Source organism: Somniosus microcephalus, chromosome 13 (genome assembly GCF_052327205.1).
Source record: "Somniosus microcephalus isolate GS21.2 chromosome 13, FLI_Smic_1.0, whole genome shotgun sequence".
Taxonomy (NCBI): Eukaryota; Metazoa; Chordata; class Chondrichthyes; order Squaliformes; family Somniosidae; genus Somniosus; species Somniosus microcephalus.
In genome coordinates, this window is record NC_140999.1 from 181,086,095 (window position 1) to 181,099,371 (window position 13,277).

General features: G+C 45.0%; 1 protein-coding gene and 1 non-coding gene across 2 annotated transcripts in view; both read left to right on the forward strand.

The window, feature by feature from the left end:
* LOC147108828 (DNA topoisomerase 1-like) overlaps positions 1 to 13,277 on the forward strand; it is a 74,661-nt gene that overhangs the window by 46,134 nt on the left and 15,250 nt on the right. The window contains exons 10-17 of the mRNA XM_086005716.1: positions 2,792 to 2,913; positions 3,992 to 4,114; positions 4,446 to 4,633; positions 6,149 to 6,293; positions 7,686 to 7,829; positions 8,712 to 8,897; positions 11,117 to 11,185; positions 12,516 to 12,630. Of these exons, the coding sequence (XP_085861842.1) occupies positions 2,792 to 2,913; positions 3,992 to 4,114; positions 4,446 to 4,633; positions 6,149 to 6,293; positions 7,686 to 7,829; positions 8,712 to 8,897; positions 11,117 to 11,185; positions 12,516 to 12,630 (1,092 nt within the window). The remainder of the gene's footprint in view (positions 1 to 2,791; positions 2,914 to 3,991; positions 4,115 to 4,445; positions 4,634 to 6,148; positions 6,294 to 7,685; positions 7,830 to 8,711; positions 8,898 to 11,116; positions 11,186 to 12,515; positions 12,631 to 13,277) is intronic.
* LOC147108829 (small nucleolar RNA SNORA26) lies at positions 235 to 354 on the forward strand. Its single transcript, XR_015080749.1, has one exon. It is a non-coding gene; the product is annotated as a small nucleolar RNA SNORA26 (small nucleolar RNA).

Consider the following 13,277-nt stretch of genomic DNA (forward strand, 5'->3'; position numbering starts at 1 on the left):
TCCATGACTTCGGAGTTGCTCGTCCAGTGCCATACCTGTAATATACTGTAATAATACAGTATCCTGTTCTGTGTGTGGTTGTTTCTCAGTTCTTTGTGTTAAATTGACACCACTGGGCTTGTATCTCAACGTCATGTGGGATTTTACAAACTGTTGATGACAGGATTGGACTTGACCCTAATTTATTTAAGAACTTTTACAGTTAAATAGTCCTTCGTCGCTCCCCTCTTAGCTTTGCCCACTCATGGTAATCCAGTTCTTTGAGTGGCCATGACCGAGGGGTAGAAAAATACTTCTTTAAAACCCAAAGCAGCAGCTTCCCCTGTGCTTTGGATCCTGTCAAGAGGGACAAATGTATTAATGGCCTGGGGTTGGGATTGCACGTGATTCTTCAATGGGATATCAATTAACTGTTTAACTATCTTTTTATGCTGACACATTTGTGTTTTAAATGCCAAGCAGTGAGGACAATACCTTTTTTGAAAAGGTTATAAATGGATGGACTTGTGCACTATGGTGCCCAACCGTCATAACCTGTAATAAACGTTCACTCAAGTGATTGTAAAACATTGATCTCCATATATATAAAGATTGCACAAGCATGTAACATCTATAGCCAACTAATTAGACAGCTTGGGAGTCTGTAGATTTCCATCCTCCATAGTGTCTCTGCACTTGCCATGAGTTAGATACCCCTCTTATTTGAACGCATAAACGTGATCCCATGGCGCAATGTCCTCATTGTGTAGCTGCTGCTCTGTGCTGGACACAGCATGTAGCGATGTAGATCAGTAAAAAGCAAATTTGAGACAGCTGGCCTTTTTCTTTTGCTCTTTTATGCCCCCTTTTTTTGCTGTTTATACCTTCTGAGCTCCCTTTCTCGCATCTGGTGTGGATCTGTGTGCTCAGCAACGATTGGGTGAATGCTGTGTGGAGACAGGGATAGGCTGGGTTCCTTTTGTGATGAAAAACTGGTCTATTAATTTCAGAGTACGCTTTGCAAGGTTCCACTCCCGACGTGAGATTTCCAGTGATTCATACGAATGCTCTCTGTGAGCATTCCAGGTTGAAGAATCCCTCATTCCCTACTAAAAATGTGGGGATTTGGATAGCGCAGTGGGTTAGATGTTGACGTTTCACCTCTGGAGCTTGGGTCCCAAACCAGTGCAGACCAGGCGCACATGTCTCTTTCTCCTGCTGGATGTAAGGGTTCTATGTGAAACTAGTTTGGGTAGATTCAGTCCCGTTCATACCAGGCAAGAGCCTGTAGTGCCAAACTGCCTCCCATTTCTTTGCCTAGGTTACAGCAGTGACTACGCTTCAAAAGTACGTTGGTGGTTGTGAAGCGCTTCGGGGCGTCATGAGGGCGTGAGAGGCGATAAATGCAAGTTCTTCCTCTCTCGCACGAATTGGGAGTGTCGCTTACACACGCCTAAAGGTAGTTGGTGTTGAAAGGGAAATGAGTGCCACACTGGTCCAGTAGCAGCAGTTCTTTGAGGCTGGGGTTTAGGTAGAGTGGAGGATCTTTTGCTCTGCACTTGACCTGAGAGTGCTTGACGCTGATACTGGGCGCCTCTGCATTGCTATCCCTCGCTTCAAGGCGCACTAAATGTACCACACTCGCAATGTGCATAATGAGATTTCATAAGAACATAAGAAGTAGGAGCAGGAGTAGGCCATACGGCCCCTCGGACCTGCTCCGCCATTCAATAGGATCATGGCTGATCCGAATCTAGACTCACGTCCACTTCCCTGCCCTCTCCCCGTAACCCCTAATTCCCTTATCTGCTAGGAAACTGTCTATCTCCATTTTAAATTTATTTATTGTTGCAGCTTCCACAGCTCTCTGGGGTAGCAAATTCCATAGATTTACTACCCTCTGAGTGAAGAAGTTTCTCCTCCTCTCAGTTTTGAAAGGGCAGCCCCTTATTCTAAGATTATGCCCCCTAGTTCTAGTCTCACTCATCAGTGGAAACATCCTCACCGCATCCACCCGATCAAGCCCCCTCACAATCTTATATGTTCTGATAAGATCGCCTCTCATTCTTCTGAACTCCAATGAGTAGAGTCCCAACCTACTCAACCTTTCCTCATACTTCAACCCCCTCATCTCCGGAATCAACCGAGTGAACCTTCTCTGAACCGCCTCGAGAGCAAGTATATCTTTTCTTAAATATGGAAACCAAAACTGCACGCAGTATTCCAGGTGTGGCCTCACCAATACCCTGTATAACTGCAGCAAGACTTCCCTGTTTTTATACTCCATCCCCCTTGCAATAAAAGCCAAGATTCCATTGGCCTTCCTGTTCACCTGCTGCATCTGCATACTAACTTTTTGTGTTTCATGCACCAGGACCCCCAGATCCCTTTGTACTGTAGCACTTTGCAGTTTCTCTCCATTTAGATAATAACTTGCTCTTTGATTTTTTTTCTGCCAAAGTGCATAACCTCACACTTTCCAACATTATATTGCATCTGCCAAATCTCTGCCCACTCACTTAGCCTGTGTATGTCCCTTTGCAGGTTTTTTATGTCCTCCTCACTCACTGCTTTCCCTCCCATCTTTGTATCGTCGGCAAACTTGGATATGTTGCACTCGGTCCCTTCCTCCAAATCGTTAATATAGATTTCGATTTTGCAGTCAGAACTGCTTGTAATACTTTCGGATGGCGAGCATGGGTATGATTGAGTGGGACAGTGTTTAAAATGAAGATGTAAATTTGTACCCATCTGTACCTGTACTTTCACGAGTCCCTGTCTTTTGGTGTCTGATTTAAATCTTCTTGTTTAGGGAAACCTATGAAGCTGAGCCCTCAGTGCGAAGAGGTCGCGACATTCTTTGCAAAAATGCTCGATCATGAGTACACTACAAAAGATATCTTTAGGAAGAATTTCTTCAAAGACTGGCGAAAGGTAAGTTTGAAGAGCGAAAAAAGCTAGTTTTGGATTGTGGGGGTGCTAATTAAAAAGCGAAGTCTTTCAGTATCCAAATCCTACAATTTAAATGTCAACTTGGCTCTGTTTTGCTTGGATCTGTTATATTCATCGAAGCAGGCAGACATGGCCTTGATTTAATATCTCAGTCTGGAAAAACGGCAATGCAGCACTCCCTCAGCACTGCACAGGAGTGTCGGCCTAGATTTTTGTGCTCCAGTCCCTGGAGTGGGGCTTGAACCCACAACCTTCTGACTCAAGAGGTGAGAGCACTACCGACTGAACCACAGCTGACACCAAGCTTGGGTAAGGAGCTCCAAAGAGCAGGCCCAAAGTGGCTGAATGCTTTTCAGCAAGGAGAACGTGCACAGAAGCATTTGGGACTGGAATAGATTGAAGCGATAGAGAGTGGGATATCCTGAGAACGTGCTTTATAAATACAAATTCTTTTTTCTGTCATGGATACACACCAGATGGCCCTATTTTCCTTCCCACCTTTTGAAGCCAAGACCAGAGATTTAGAGAAGGCGGGAGAAATGACCAAAGCTGTTCCTGTTGGAATTTATTTTTGGGTGTGAGTGGGAAGATTCTTGTTCAAACAAAGCAAATGTTTTGACCGAGAGTGGCAGGAGAAGGAACAATTCTCCTAAACCAGATTGTCAGTCATAGCTTTTTTTGATTCCCGAGTTCTGTTGATGCACGAGATGATGAAGGCAGGATTTGCAAACTTGAGAGGAAGTGTTTTTCTTTCACTCGTCACCTCCGAACACTGAGATATAGCCCAGTATATTTTTATAATAGAGCTTGACCTAACAGGCCAACGATGCTGCTTTGCTCTTTGAACTTCTCCCTGCATGTTGGGTAGTTGACCTATGCCCACACCTTGCCCAGTGCCACTCTCTGATCTGCTGCCACTAAGTGCCTGAGAAAGACGGCCCCCACAGTCATTTCTCCCTCTTGAGTTATGATTTTCGCACCGTGGTCAAACTTTCGCTGCCTTCCTTCCTTCCAGCCCGCGGCACAAATTGCATTTAATTAAGGCTTTGCTTTAATCTAGGAAATGAAACCTGAAGAAAAGTCGTCAATAACAGATCTCAACAAGTGCGACTTTGAACAAATTAGCCAATATTTCAAGGCCCAGTCTGAGGCTCGAAAGCAGATGTCCAAAGAAGAGAAACAGGTTTGTAGTGGGAGACGAGCTGAGTTATGCCCCCTCCTGCAGGGCACTGTTGGTGAATGTACCAGGTTGAATTGCTCTTGTATTTGCCAATTTCACCTGGCGTGCTGGTAGTGGCACTATAACCAGTTTCAGCACTGGGCTATGGAAGAGACAAGTACACGTGTGTGTGTGTGTTTGTTTTATCAGACTTGGCCATGGTGCCTCCAAGACCTAATACACTTGGTAATCACTGTAAAGCTTCAGATGTGAAGAATTACCCCTTCAGGAAAAGACGGGAAGAAGTTTAATTATTGGGATTAATTTTTTTTAACTTTTTTTTAAAAAACAACAGAAATTAAAAGTAGACAATGAGAAGCTTCTACAGGAGTACGGGTATTGTATAATGGATAACCACAAAGAGCGGATCGCGAACTTCAGGATTGAGCCGCCGGGACTCTTCCGAGGTCGTGGTAACCACCCAAAGATGGGCATGCTGAAGAGAAGGATTAGGCCGCAGGACATCATCATCAACTGTAGTAAGTGAGTATCTCTGAGGGGAAGCCCAGGCCTTTGCTAGCTCAACATTAATGACGAGATTTTTAGAAAATTGTCAGGGCTACACCGATGGTCCAGTAGGTAAAGTTCAACACCTGATGATATAGTGCTGAGCCATACAGATCAACAGACTACACGCTTGATTCCAGTCTGTGCTGAGTTAGCTGGAGCAACATTTGGGCTACTTTAATTCGCCTGTCATCCCTGGGCGAGGGAAGGGGGGTGAATCTGCTGGAGTTCTCGTTCTTAACTTCCTTTCAGTTACTGCTGCTGCGAAGTGCACGTGGGTGATATTGGGCGAGAACACAATGAAGGTCTGTAGCGTCGCCAGCAACCACTTTCTAGCTTGTACGCGAAGAATGGGCCCATGGAGGGGGTGACCAAAGCCGCCTCAAACTAGCACTTTTCACAACCTCGGGACGTCCCAGCCAACGAAGTACTTTTGAAGTGTAGTCACTGTTGTAATGTAGAGCTAAAGGGTTAAGTCTCGCCACACAAGTTTGGTGGCCCCTCCTCTTGTCTTTTTTGTTCCACATACAAATGCTGGAACAATCTCCAGTATTTCTTTTTTTCGGAATGAAGCTGAGCTGAGGGGAAATTTTGGTAAGAATCTGACCACATACACTTATTGTTGGTGGGACCTTAATGTTTAACAATAATGCTCACCCTTTTTTTCAAGAATTTATTGCATAACCCAAGACTGAGAATCATTTTGAGGCACATTTGATTGTTCAGGTTAATATAGGCCGTAATCCAACTTTTCGCACTTGCACGTTTAGAGGTAAACCCCCATTTTATACAGAGGAAGGTTACATTAATGAAGTGCTGTATTCATTTCTGAATGTTGCATATTCTATAATCTTTGTATATTTTTCAAGACCAGTCCTGGCAGTTCAGGTCAGCCCTCGTGCCAACTGCTCAACTGATGTATACTGCTTACAGGATAGTCAGTGAGCAGCACAGTGGGTGTTCCAGTACCAGTTCTGGTGCCAATCTCAAATCATCCAAATAGGGAGACGGGGGCTGGCTGGCGATTGCTGCTTGTAATGAAAGAAGTCCCTCAACTCTCATTACTTGCTGCTGAATGTTGGTGCTCCCTCAAGTGGTGAAGAATGGGCACTGCAACACTAAGTTCTGAACCACTGGTCAAATTGAATTTTCCACCTTTTTGAAAGTTTCGGGAAGGACGTGCTCAGGATAGTAGAGAACGGGAATTTAAATCCACGGACTGTGCAGGTGAAGGAGGTGGGTCACAAGCTGCGCTACATTATTAGACACGGGGAAAGAATGCAGGAAGTTGCTGAATGGACTGTGGAAATGCTGTTGTAGCTGTCAGCCTGAACATGTGTTCTCTTTGGGTTTCACGTGTTCTTTTATTAACCACCTTTTCTGAAGGCCAGAGTGTGTGTGTTATAAATGGTTATGGCAATTTTTAACATACAATGGGGTAGGTGAAACGAGAGTCTCGACATATCACTGAGCTCTCCCCTTTATCTCCAGGAACTCTAAGGTTCCACCACCTCCTGAAGGCAGCAAGTGGAAGGAGGTACGACATGACAACAAGGTGACTTGGCTAGTGTCATGGACCGAGAACATCCAGGGATCTATAAAATACATCATGCTGAACCCCAGCTCCAGAATTAAGGTACGATGAGCTCTAGAGGTTGAGAGAATAACTGACCTGATTGGTGTTCAGTCACAGGCAAAGACCAGCAGTCTGATCTGCTACACTGAAGCTATCCTTCTCACCGAGAGGTCTTGTCGAAGTTATTATTTACTACGCAAGACCGGATTGATGAACACTGAGATGCAAAACTTCCAGCTGTTAGAGAGGGGAGCAAGAGAATTTGTTGCCTGCTGGTAATATAAAACACAGCCTTTTGAACTGTGTAATATCAATAGCTGGGCAAATATTGCTGCTGATCACAGAAACCCCACAGTGCAGATAGAGGCCATTTCGGCCCATCGAGCCTGCACCGACACATATCCCACCCGATCCCCGTAACCCCTACACCAACATATATCCCACCCTATCTCCGTAACCCCACACATTTTAATCCCCCTAACACTAAGGGTCAATTTATCATAGCCAATCAACCTAACCTGCACATCTTTGGACTGTGGGAGGAAACCGGAGCACCCAGAGGAAACCCACACAACCACGGGGAGAATGTCTGTGTGGAGTTTGCACAGTCACCCGAGGCCGGATTCGAACCCGGGTCCCTGGCGCTGTGAGGTAACAGTGCTAACCACTATGCCACCGTGCTTGGAAGCTGGCAAGTAGCGCTAGATGGTGGGCATGTTGGTGGGTACAAGAACTAGGCTTGGATCTGCTGAAGGACAAGCAGCAACTGTAGAAAGGTGAACAGCGAACTGACAGTTTTTCTGTCTTGTGTTGGCCTTCGTGCCATCGGCACACTCCATTTGATTTCTCCTCGCGTCAAGGGTTGTCATCTTCGACTGAAGGTCTGTCGCCACTCGAAACAGGAGCTAGCGAGCAAAAGGGCATTGGTTTCAAAAGCAAATCCGATGCCCAATTTAAACCTAACTTAAGATAGTGATCCAAACGTGCCTCATGTTCTGTATAATGGCAGGATGTAATCGGGGAGGGAGGGCCTATATTCCTGTTTTTCAGTAACTATTGACCTGCTAATTGAATCAGATTCTCAGAAATTGCCAGTTTCAAAGACGTGCTATCCAGTGTTCCCTGTAAGCTACGCTTTGTTCTGCGCGGCCTATTTCTTTTAATGCGCGATCCCATTAAATTTCTGCGCATGCGCGGTATTTCCAGTGTAAAAGCTTGAGCGGCCTGCGCAGGACCTAGCAGATTACTGCACGGCCACGCACACGGGCAGCTTAGAGGGAAGATTACTGCTATCTCCACATGCCATTAATTAACCTTGAGCAGTTTTGGGCCCGTGCTTGGCACTACCTGTCAACACTGACCCTGGGCCTAGGTCATCAGTCACCAGCTGATGAACCGCCCTCAGTCACCCACAGCTTAGAAAAACTGACCGTGCTTGTTCGGTTTAAATAGGGTGAGAAGGATTGGCAGAAATACGAGACTGCTCGGACGTTGAAGAAGTTGGTCGACAAGATACGTGCACAGTACAGGGAGGACTGGAAGTCGAAGGAGATGAAGGTCCGGCAGCGTGCTGTCGCACTTTACTTTATTGACAAGGTGAGTGAAGGAAATTGTTGCAGGTTAGATCCATGTTGTGCATGGTATCTACCTGAATGGAGATAGACCTGGGTGGCAGGGATGGAGGACAACTGAGGGAGATATATTCCTCCACTCTCTAACTCTAGACCCCTTCAACATATCATTCTGTTAACGGGTTCCTCCACCATGGCTTGATGATCCCATTTTACTGCACCTCCAACATCTTTAATACCAAAGCAGCCCTTGCCTCAGAGACTTCCTGTTTTATAGGAAGTGTTATGTGCTCACCCCAGAATTAGCATGTTAAAAAAGCTAAACAACAAGAAATAAGAAAGACCTTGCATTTATATAATGTCTTTCACAACCTCAGGACGTCCCAAAGGTGCTTTACAACCAATGAAGTACCTTTTGAAGTGTAGTCACTGTTGTAATGAGGCTGCATAATGGATTTATTAATCTCGAATTACCACTTTAGAATCATTGAGCAAAAGATCTTCGCCAAAACATTGTACATCTGGTCCAGAATATTGAGGCAAATGAATGTAACTCTCACACCAAGCCGAATCATGTCGGAAATAACTTTCCTCATGGGGAGAAGAACTTGGAGTGAGTCAAGTTTTCGTGCCTGCACAGTGCACTTCCTGACGGCTGACTTGATTTGTTCCAATAACTTACATCTCCTTGGCTGGGAGCCACATAGAAGAGATCTATGTGGGCAGGGCGAGAATATATCTGATGCAATTCCATTTTTAAATGTTTTGGATGCTTCCACGTAACCGATCCTTAGTTGCAGGGTCTGTGCAAATGCAGTGAGGTGCAAGTGTTTCACTGCAGGCTCCTTCCCGACCAGTGCCTCCCCAATCAATTTGCTCTGACTGTTCCTTTTCTCTTTCAATGTAGCTAGCCCTGAGAGCTGGGAATGAGAAGGAAGAAGGGGAGACTGCAGACACGGTGGGTTGTTGCTCCCTGCGAGTGGAGCACATCAACCTGCACGCCGAGCTCGATGGTCAGGAATACATGGTGGAGTTTGACTTCCTGGGTAAAGACTCCATCCGATATTACAACAAAGTGCCAGTGGAAAAAAGGGTAAGATTTGGTGGGACTGCTGTTGTAGTCATTCTTCATAGTTTCACTCCACTATCAGTTCGGTTGTTAGAAGACGATGTGTAGCTGAGCCAAAACCAACCAGGGAGGTCCGCCTCCCGGTTTGATTCTCAGTCTGTGCCAAGCTAGCTGACCTGTTGTAGAGGTGGCAGTGTGGGTGCCGGGGGCTAGGGTCCCATTCCTGATCGTTGCCTCAGTGACCCCTGTGGGAAAGTGCGGATAACTGGTGAGAATTTCATTGCACTCCACTGTGAGGCCTTTCACAGTCAAAAGGCCCACTATGCTGTCTACAGTACCTCACTTGGCCACCTAGACATGGTGCTGGAGTGCTGTTGGCACGTGAGGAACTCGTTTATATAGCGCCTTTCACGACCACTGGACGTCCCAAAGCACTTTATAGCCAATACAGTACTTTTTGAAGTGTAGTCTCTGTTGTAATGTAGGAAACGCGGCAGCCTATTTGCGCACAGCAATGCTGTGATGACCAGATAATCTGTTTTTAGTGATGTTGGTTGAGGGATAAATATTGGCCAGGACACCGGGGCTTACTCCCCTACTCTTCTTCGAAATAGTACCATCGGATCTTTTACGTCCACCTGAGAGGGCAGACAGGGCCTCGATTTAACATCTCATCTGAAAGACGGCACCTCCGACAGTGCAGCGCTCCCTCAGTACTGCACTGGAGTGTCGGCCTAGATTTTTGTGTTCAAGTCTCTGGAGTGAGACTTGAACCCACAACCTGCCGACTCGGAAGCGAGTGTGCTACCCACTGAGACACGGCTGACACAGCAAGGGGAAAATTGGAACTAACTTTTTAAAATTAAGTTTTTGTGCTCCACCAGTAGTTATTTCAAGATTGCACAACCTAGCAATCAATTTAAGTGCAGTCTGGATGATTGTACTTCAATGATGTACATAAACTGGCATTCAAGCGTTTTAAATGTTGCATTACTTCTGACATGCATGTGTGGTGTATATGAAACTCCAGATTATCTGTGTTTTAAAATCTATTCAGAAGTAAAAGCACAATCCCCTTGGTATATCTCTGCCCCCTCCCAAATTATCCATTATTCTGTATATGGATCATCTGAACTCGTCAGTTCGAATATAGCTTGTACCTCCAACCTAGATAACGTTATTCGAAACCCCACCATTGGATTACAGTTAAACTCTGAAAAGGTTCCCTCTGTAATACAGGCCATTACATTGTTTGGCAAACAGTAAAACTGATGCCTCGTTATCATTTGTAACCCAGATAAATGCATCCTGGGATCTTAATGAGGCTGAAAGCAGATTATTTTAAATGTAGGCTTTGTGGAGCTATTCCATAGATCGGTGCTGCTAATGTTGTCCCTTGGTCACCCCCCTGTGGCCAATATCATGGTTAAAGTTTGGCATTTTTTATCTACCATGTTCATGGCACAAGCCAGTACTCCCAGAGTGGATCTTTGAACTGCACTATACTGAAGCTGAAATTCTTTCTAGTTCGGATCTATTGGAGGGTGGGAGGAAGCTTGTTTGTAGTCCACAGTACTGTTAATGCATTTGGTCCTGGTTTTGTGTGTTTTAACATATGGTGTACATGTTCTTGCCTACTCCAAGTGTTGTGAAAGTTTAAAAGCCTGTTAAAAGGGTTGTTGACCTGACTATATCGGCTTGTTCTTTGCAGTATTGTCAATCTGTTTTAACCAGGCTTCCAGCCCTGCAGGCTTGGCTTTCATCACTTGTTTACCAGCCTCCATAGTACACTCGGTACTGTAGTGCGCAGTACAGTCTGTACTTAATTAACTTCTGTCTTGGCACTTGGCTGGTGTTGCATAGCATGAAATAAGCTTCTGGTTTTTTTTCTCCAGAAATTAGAACCAAGGGATTGGTCCTGTGGGATGCACACTTGTATGTGGGTATTGTCATTGTTTGATGGGATTGTCTGTATAATGTATTACCTAAAAATGAGGATAAACCCTGTAGAAACTATGTAAATGTTCAGTTTACGTAGAACTTAACAGCACAGAAACAGGCCATTCAGCCCTTGATAAGTTGAGAATGCACCTGACCGATCTGCACTCCTGTAAAGTAAAAGTACCTGAATAGAAAAGGATAAAAAGGATGGCGTGGGGGGTGTGAAGTTTATTTTTTTTTAAGTACTTTTCGGTTAAGTGAAGTTGCAGTGCCTCGTGATATTCTTGCCTTGTGTATCTAAGGTGTTCAAGAATCTTCAATTATTTATGGAGAACAAGCAACCTGAAGATGACCTTTTTGACCGGCTCAATGTAAGTAGCAGTGCTGTGCAATGTGAGTGGGGCTCACGGGGAATCTGATACTGCTTTACGGTTAATTGGAGTAGCACGGCATGTTCAGTTTAGTGCCACAGTTTGGTGGATCGCATGTTTTACCTTTCTCCCTCATCCACTGTTGCTGTGCACTGTCTCTTGTGTTGCGTAACTTTAGGAAGGTGCTCCGCAGAGGTCGAGCACTTCCTACAGAGAAGGGAGCAGTGCCTTGTTGTGGCCAGTTCCAGGACTGCTTCTTTAGCCACTGGCAATGTAGGCCCTGTGGTACGAAGGGGGAAGTGGGTGGGGTCGTACCTTTTATTTTGGGTCAGGGTGATGGTTTTTACTACGCGAGCAGTAACTGCCACTGGTGGAGAACACTGGTGTTGTGGGGCAATGTATGTCCGGTGGCTTTTGGCTCATGATAACAAAAGACTTGCATTTATACAGCGCCTCTCGCGATCTCTGGACGTTCCAAAGTGCTTTACAGCCAACAAAATATTTTCGAAGTGCAGTCACTGTTGTAATGTAGGAAGGAGCCAATCGTTCTAATTTACTCACCATAAAAATCAATGTTCCCATTAAACTGCACGGCCGCTCGGCAGTCTGGAGGTCCCGCGCGGGCTGCATGCCAGCTTTTACATGGGAGAAACCCCGCATGGTGATAATTTGAATGGGCCCCGCAGCCAAAGGGACCGCGCACGGGGGAAAAAAAATTAGAAGGAACATTGCTTATAATGCCCTTAAATTTCAATTTTTCAAGGAATGTCCATTGCCATTTTAAGTGGTGCAGCCCACACCTACCTGTTTCAGATGTTTCCACAGTCTTTTTTCTCTCTTTATCCCCTCAAACACGCGCGCGCACACACACACATTGAATTGAACACACATGGGATGCATCTGGTGTCTTTACCGAATGACCTGGGCTTCACAGTTATATCCTGTTAACCAGATTCTCTCTCCGATAGTCATCAGTGATGTACCTAGCAGCTCAAAACTTGTTCACACACACCACCTGATCCACTTCCTCCCCCAGCCTAGCATTCCTGGCGCCCTCGTGCATACATTCTACTCCATATTCTCTGGGTGAGCGTTTGAAAAAACATCAATGCTCCAAATCCCTCTGCTTTTTCATGATAAAATGAAATGACACAGTTTAAGTTGCTCTTGTTTGAGTAAAGAAATTCTAGAAATCGTCTTCGATCATAGTATTCAGGTGGGGAGTGGTCGTGTAATGGAGCTTCTATTTAGCACTGATTTTAGTTTCAGTCTCCAGATTCTAGTTGATATGCTATTTCATACATGTTTTACTGACTTTTTTTATATATAGACTTCAATCCTCAACAAACATCTCCAGGAACTAATGGACGGACTTACTGCTAAAGTTTTCCGTACTTACAATGCTTCTATCACCCTGCAGCAGCAGCTGAAGGAACTGACCAACCGTAAGTGAAAGTTGCAATGCCATCTGTGTGTTGGCGCCAGGCCGGAGCCAGAGCTGCTTTCTTCCCTCCTATGCCAGTTTTCATAAGGTGTCCCCCTTCCCCATTCCAATAGTAACATTAAGTACTGGTTTAGTTGCTTCAAGATAAGGCCAGGGTCGGGTGTTGCCTTGATGCGTTCGGACGATCAGTTTTGATCATCTCCCTGATATATTGCCTGTAGATTTTTTTTTTTAAATGCTTTAGATGTTTCCACAGTCTTTTTTTCTCTCTATCCCCTCAAAAATCTTTTCTCTTTTTTTTGTTTTGGTTTTAGTCCAAAACCTAATGCAGATGGTGAGGTTTAAATCTAGAGTAATGAATACTTTTTTGGAATGATGCCAGGCCAGTGTTCCTGCAGAGGGATCCAGGTGACCTAAATTGCAAGAGCAAAGCTTGGCTTGTTTAATTGAGCCATAGTTTGAATCGGGCGAAGAGCTCAGGAAGGGGTTTGGGGTAACCTCTGTCACTGCCGTGGTATTTTTTGTTCAGCGTATATTGTTTCTTTGACATAAATGTTATAATATTGAATTACATTGAAACTTGGCCCATACTGTGGCGTAGCACTGATGTACGAGAGTGACTGCCGACTGTGATCTGTGCTGCACTGC